Source organism: Haliotis cracherodii, unplaced genomic scaffold (assembly GCF_022045235.1).
Source record: "Haliotis cracherodii isolate W230 unplaced genomic scaffold, xgHalCrac1.p SCAF_11, whole genome shotgun sequence".
In the NCBI taxonomy this organism is placed as follows: domain Eukaryota; kingdom Metazoa; phylum Mollusca; class Gastropoda; order Lepetellida; family Haliotidae; genus Haliotis; species Haliotis cracherodii.
Window position 1 is genome coordinate 28,091,006 of NW_027266266.1, and position 7,635 is coordinate 28,098,640.

At 41.8% G+C, this 7,635-nt stretch overlaps 1 protein-coding gene across 1 annotated transcript in view; it reads right to left on the bottom strand.

Moving 5' to 3' along the window:
- LOC139455663 (potassium voltage-gated channel protein Shaw-like) overlaps positions 1 to 7,364 on the bottom strand; it is a 46,077-nt gene extending 38,713 nt beyond the window's left edge. The window contains exon 1 of the mRNA XM_071237221.1: positions 6,856 to 7,364. Within this exon, the coding sequence (XP_071093322.1) occupies positions 6,856 to 7,314 (459 nt within the window). The 5' untranslated portion in view covers positions 7,315 to 7,364. The remainder of the gene's footprint in view (positions 1 to 6,855) is intronic.
- Positions 7,365 to 7,635: the final 271 nt, after the last annotated feature.

Consider the following 7,635-nt stretch of genomic DNA (forward strand, 5'->3'; position numbering starts at 1 on the left):
CACTGTGGTTAGCAAGTAGCAAAGTTTACCACGACGGTAGAGTTAGTGAGTGGGTCTTCACACTACGGTAAGGCAACTAGCAAAGTTTACCACGGCGGTAGAGTTAGTAAGTGGGTCTTCACACTGCGGTAAGGCAACTAGCAAAGTTTACCACGACGGTAGAGTTAGTAAGTGGGTCTTAACACTGCGGGTAAGGCAACCAGCAAAGTTTACCACGACGGTAGAGATAGTAAGTGGGTCTTCACACTGCGAGTAGCAACTAGCAAAGGTTACCACGACGGTAGAGATATTAAGTAGGTCTTCACACTACGGATAGCAAGTAGCAAAGTGTACCACGACGGTAGAGTTAGTGAGTGGGTCTTATTACTGCGGTTAGCAAGTAGTGGTAGAGTTAGTGAGTGGGTCTTAACACTGCGGTTTGCAAGCAGCAAACTTTACCACGCCAGTAGAGTTAGAGAGAGGGGCTTTACACTATGGTTAGCAATTAACAAAGTTTACCACGACGGTAGGGTTCGTAAGTGGATCTTCACACTGCGATAAGGCAACTAGCAAAGTTTACCACGACGGTAGAGTTAGTAAGTGGGTCTTCATACTGCGATAAGGCAACCAGCAAAGTTTACCACGACGGTAGAGTTAGTGAGTGGGTCTTAACACTGCGGTTTGCAAGCAGCAAACTTTACCACGCCAGTAGAGTTAGAGGGAGGGGCTTTACACTATGGTTAGCAATTAACAAAGTTTACCACGACGGTAGAGTTAGTGAGTGGGGCTTAACACTGCGGTAAGGCAACTAGCAAAGTTTACCACGACGGTAGAGTTAGTAAGTGGGTCTTCATACTGCGATAAGGCAACCAGCAAAGTTTACCACGACGGTAGAGTTAGTGAGTGGGGCTTAACACTGCGGTAAGGCAACTAGTAAAGTGTACCACGACGGTAGAGTTAGTGAGTGGGGCTGAACACTGCGGTAAGGCAACCAGCAAAGTTTACCACGACGGTAGAGTTAGTGAGTGGGGCTTAACACTGCGATAGGGCAACTAGCAAAGTTTACCACGACGGTAGAGTTAGTGAGTGGGGCTTAACACTGTGGTTAGCAATCAGCAAAATGTACCACGGCGGTAGAGTTAGTGAGTCGGTCTTAACACTGCGATAAGGCAACCAGCAAAGTTTACCACGGCGGTAGAGATAGTAAGTATGTCTTCACACTGCGAGTAGCAACTAGCAAAGGTTACCACGACGGTAGAGATATTAAGTAGGTCTTCACACTGCGGTTAGCAAGTAGCAAAGTGTACCACGACGGTAGAGTTAGTGAGTGGGTCTTATTACTGCGGTTAGCAAGTAGTGGTAGAGTTAGTGAGTGGGTCTTAACACTGCGGTTTGCAAGCAGCAAACTTTACCGCGCCGGTAGAGTTAGTGAGAGGGGCTTTACACTATGGTTAGCAATTAACAAAGTGTACGACGACGGTAGAGTTAGTAAGTGGGTCTTTACACTGAAGTTAGCAACTTCTAAAACGTACCACGACGGTAGAGTTAGTGAGTGGATTTTCATACTAAAGTTAGCGACTAGCAAACAGTTACACGGCGGTTGAGGTAGTTGGTGGGTAGTTATTCACACTGAAGTTTGCATTTCCACGATGGTGGAGACATACACTGGTTTCGTAAGTCTTTGTGTGGGAATCGAAACATGACTTTCCCCGTTAAAGTGATCTTACCTTGCAACATACTTAAACTGGTTTGGTACACAAAGTCTACACACACACGATCCTGTAACGTTTATCATTGACAGTGTTGACGCAGAGGGACGTCATCGATGTGCTTTGAAAAACAAGCTGTCGACATGCCGGGCGCCGATGTCATGCCAGGAAACGCTTTCAATGTGAATACATTAATTGCCGTTTGATGTTAATGTAAGTGTTTTAATATTTAGACTATAGACAGATGATTAATACATTTGAATTTAATTGACAATACTCACATACATTTAAATGAGCCATAAACTGAATAACATTCCGTAAACATTCATTATGATGCTGAAGTAATGTGATGAATGGAGCTAGTGAGTTTTCAGCAACTTCCCAACGGTGCAACGACGGTAGAGTTAGTGAGTGGGTCTTTACACTAAAGATAGCAACTTCCCAACGGTGCAACGACGGTAGAGTTAGTGAGTGGGTCTTCATACTGAAGATAACAACTTGTTAAACGTACCACGACAGTAGAGTTAGTGAGTGAGTCTTCACACTGACGTTAGCAACTTCCCAACGGTGCAACGACGGTAGAGTTAGTGAGGGAAGAGTGAAGAGTGAAGAGTGGGTCTTCATGCTGAAGTGGCAACTTGTGAAACGTACCCCGACGGTAGAGTTAGTGAGTGGATCTTCACGCTGAGTGAGTGAGTGAGTGAGTTATTATTTAACGTCACATGGGCAATATTTCAGCCATATCGTGACGAGAAGTTACATTTATGATACATTTATGATACATTTATGATACATATATTTAAACTGAATAAAAAGCTGTCAACGAAGGACAGTAGAATAACTAGAATATCACAGACTTGATTTAAAACTAGTTGAGAATATTAAAAGGCAGTAAGCATTAAGGAACACCACAATATAAAAATGGGCTAGAAATCGTCAGCAACTGAAGGGAGATCACCATACTGGGGACCATGGGGACTTACAGTACTTTTGCTTCCTGCATGGACCCCGGCAGGATTTACATCATCCCTTCAGTCACTGGCGACAGTGTACCAGTTAAGCCTTAGATTAAAATTCTTCACGCTGAAGTTAGCAATTTCTAAAAAGTACAATATAAGTAAGTATAATATTTACAATATTGGCAGATGTGCAATAAACTATATTTAATTTACCAAGCTCACATGCATTTGAATGAGCCATGAACAGAATAACATTCCTATTCATTAGGATGCTGAAGTAATATAACTGATGTTAAATATTTAAAGAGAAACCGATGAAAATGCTATGGTGATCCATGTAGTGTTATCATGTCAACCCAACGACATGCATGTATGCCAGCGACTGCATCTACGGCACGATCACTCTGTTGACACGCTGGGACGTCCACGTAATTGCCATTCGGGCTACTCTAAATAGAAACGCATTTTATTTGTTCACTACCACTTTCTTCATTTATCCGATAATTAAAACCACCGCTATACATTCTTTGTTGGCTAGATAATGTTTAAGTAATCAATTCATTACATGAAAAATAAACAAATTATGATTATATCATATTAAAGCCCGAAAAAATGGATCTGAACCAATGTTTTATAAAAGTACTTATCTTCGAACGACTAGCATTTTGCACTCTAAAGATCCGAGAATATCAATTTAATTTTATGCTTATATGTGAATAAATAATGAAATAAATATTGTCATAGTACAATCTCTGGTGATCCATATACTATACTTGAGTTTAATATGTAAACTGGCGATCGAAAGAAACGATTCCAAATTTTAGAATATCGAAACTTTCAATAAAATACTGCATAAAACTATATCTCCACAGCATGGTGATGCTGCGAATATCAGGTGAAAGTGGTTTAATTATTACTTAATCTTGGAAAATGATTGGTTGTGGAGGGGTTCGCAAAGCCGATACTGCCACCTTCTCAGAAAGTGCCTTCAAACGCCCGACAAACTAAATGATACTATCATGTTTAAAATAAATGAGAGAACTTGCTTAATTACAGCTCGCTTTATATTTCCTCGACTGTATAATGAAATACCTTCATAATCCGTATGGAAATTTACGCCCGACTAATCGTTGTCATTAAGCTCTCGAGAAGTGACATATTCATTGCTTCAGGTTGGTCAATATGTGCCCAGTTTCCAACATGTTATATAGATAAGCATCATAATATGTATGTCTTCGTGGTAATTTTGTACAAATGTTTCGACGCCGAAGAATTGTATCTAATGAGTTTTTTATAAACCGTCTTTACATTATTGTTTTTGCATCTATGATGACATCGAAAAAACGATCCCACGGATTAAAACCAGGTGTGTGTGCTGAACATAAGCAAAGCTCTATAACTTTACAATTGTTACTGAATGGTTACAGGCAAAAAATGAAGGAACCTCAAAACAATATATCCTAAGGTCATAAGTAAGCTGGTGATGTTTTCCACAAAGGTAACAAAACCGCTAAGTCACAGGTGCCAATACACAGGATACATCAAATCAGGGGCTATTTCTAAGTTCTTTTCTATCATGAATTCTTGTTTGGGGCAATGTTTTAAGGATTTAACAGTTGTGGTTATACGAGTCTTGTGCCGAAGCACAAATATTGCACTAGTACAGTGAGTGAGTGAGTGAGTTGCGTTTAACGCCGCTTTTACCAGTATTCCAGTTATATCACGGCGTGTCAGCTTAATGTGGGAGGAAAGAGCGAAGTGATGCAGGTCTCAGATGTTTACCACTTCGAACCAGGATTCGAACCCACGATCATAGGTTTCTGGCGTGCCCAAGGGAGGCAACTCTGTGCCTTAGACGACTTGCTGTCTATTATACAATGTTTGCGCGTGTTCTGTGAACTCTCATTGCTGTCTATTATACAATGTTTGCGCGTGTTCTGTGAACTCTCATTGCTGTCTATTATACAATGTTTGTACGTGTTCTGTGAACTCTCATTGCTGTCTATTTTATAATGTTTGCGCGTGGTTTGTGAACTCTCATTGTTGTCTAATACACAATGTTTGCGCGTGTTCTGTGAACTCTCATTGTTGTCTATTATACAATGTTTGCGTGTGTTCTGTGAAATCTCATTGCTGTCTATTGTACAACGTCTGCACGTGTTCTGAGCGGATACACGCGGGACTTCTCGATGTCAACTATCAATCGATTTAGTGTCATAGGGTTATAAAACATCCATATATTGCAATGTATCGGTGGTAGCCACCAATTTCTTAATGCCATTTAGCACAGGTCTAGTTGCTTAAATTATATATGCTTATAAATGTCTGATTTGTCTGGGTACTTTAGAACAAGACTGCACACTTTCACGAAAAGACACTTGTTGCTTCACAATCAAGGGCCTGGTTACGTACGTCATTCCAGGAATGTAATAGTCGACAGTCTGCGTTGCCATCCCACGCTATAGCCTTAACACGGAGATTTGCGTCACCTCAATCACAAGCACTTACTTATTTAATTAGTGGCGGGTGCTACCGGCAGAGCAGAGCTACCCCTTTCGAGAACCCTTGGTTGTCACAGTGATATATTTACATACTTTACATCACTATTTTGCCTTTCAGCCCTATGGAATCTGGATATATTCTTGGAGATATTCGCGACTGATTAAACTACAGCGTTGATGTTTTGAATTTACAGTGATGATAAACTTACACTACACAATAATAATAATAACAACATTGTTTTCGGTGCCTTAGGTTTGGTACCTCCCAATCTGTTGACTGACATTGGGAGAGTACCCGGTAGCTAGCACGAATACAGCCCTTTTGACAATCTGGGTAAAGCAAAAGGCTCCAGTGTTGGGGAGTTCACATTCCCCGAAAAGTTCTTGATGGGTTGGACTAAGCAGCGCTTCCTGGGAGAAGGCCCATTCGCTGTCTGGGCTGCGTGTAGCAGGGGCAAGAGCCCTGAGCTGATGATGAGCCTAACCAGCCTGACTGTTCCAGGATCACCCAAAACCTCTTTGATGCATTTTTTTATTTTAATCTGTAAATAATAATAATAATAATAATAATAATAATAATAATAATAATGATAATGATAATAATAATAATAATAATAATAATAATAATAATAATAATAATAATAATTCTGTACTGCTGGACGGTACAGTAATGAATGTCAACCAAGCGAAGTGCAATATCAAGTCGCCCAAGACTCAGTTTTTCAAGAAGAGTCTATTTGAACGACCACTGCATCGAGTTTATGTGTGGTGTGTTTAGAAGATCAGCAATGCTGCAGAGTCCTTCGGTTGGATGAAGTCGTCTGGCCTGAAAAGTGAAACGGAAGGCTTTCTGTTTGCTGCTCAGGACAAGTCACTTCCCACTCGAAACCGTCAATGTGTGACTTTGCATCAAATGTAAATTACGTAATGAATTTAATGAAACTGTCCAACATTTTGTCAGTGGATGCCCAGCTTTGGCACAAACACAGTATCTTAAGCGACATGATGATGTAGCTAGATCATTTTATTACCGTCTTCGCCATGCTTGTAGTTTTATCACAGAGGTCCACCAACGGTACGACCCGGAATATGTCGAGGGCGTCATGGAAAATGATAAATACAAAATTCTTTGGAATGGGCCCGTTTACAGCCGCAGACATATCCAGGCCAACAAACCTGATCTTGTCCATTTTGATGAATTCAATGAAATCCTTTATATCATTGAATTTTCTGTCCCTTTTGACACTAATGTGATTGACAAGTTTTAGGACAACATGGCAAATATGCGGACCTCGCTTTCGAAATGTCACGCTTGCATCCCCAGTACCAAGTTGTCCGACTCCCCATTGTTCTCGGTGGCTTAGGTTTGGTACCTCCCAATCTGCTGATTGACATTGGGAGAGCACCCGGATTTTCTAGCACGAATACAGTCCTTCTGACAATCTGGGTAATGCAAAAGGCTGCAGTGTTGGGGAGTCTTCACATTCTCCGAAAGGTTCTGGATGGGTTGGACTAGGCAGCGCTTCCTGGGAGAAGGCCCATTCGCTGTCTTGGCTGCGTGTAGCGGGGACAAGGGCTCTGAGCTGATGATGAGCCTTATCCGCCTGATTGTGCCAGGATAATAATAATAATTTTAATAATAATACCAACAACAATAAAACAACAACAACAATAATAAAACTTCATTTTGTGATGAAACACGCCTACCTTTGCGACAAATGAGTACTCTGGGTTTTCCATGGTCAGCCAGATGACCTGTTTGAGGGAGGTCTCCTTCGTGTACATCAGATCAATGTCTTCCTTAAAGGTTTCCTGGATCTTCTTCTGCACCTCCTTGTCGTGGACGTGTACGGAGAAGGACTTCCAGCAGCAGTCCGCCACCATGTCTTCAGAGATCTCCCAGAACTCCATCTCCCTCCGGACCGCCACGGTGCACATGTTGCTGGGGATGTGGAACTCCCCTGTCCGGTACAGGTCCAGCACGCAGTGCATCATGGTAGGGTTCCGATCATAGTAGAACTCCGCCGTACTACTATCATATTCCTCAGAAGAAGTTGTCAACGTTGCCAGTCTTGTCGAGGGAAATCTTTGCAACAGAGATCGCCGAATGCAGAACTTCTTCCCTGCCACATTAAGGACACATTTCTCTGTGGCTAGGCCGGACATGGTAGTGGTTGTTGGAACATAACTTTCTCTATTGGTGAAGTTGTCGGAGTGTTGTGGCTTCACGCTGACTGAATCAGGCTATCTGCGTGCGACACCTAACAGCGGCATGGCTGCATATGCGAGCTGATGTCATACATGGTATTGATCCTGCCCATACAGTACACAATGACAAGTTGCCTATTGGCCTCTAGAATGAGTCAAATGAGAGACTAGTCAACGTTCAATATATATAATTTTCTGCCTTTGTAGGGGAAACAGCTTCCTAAACATTCCCCCGAGGAGTGTATCTCAGTACGCTGGTGTTGTGATATATGTCCGTAT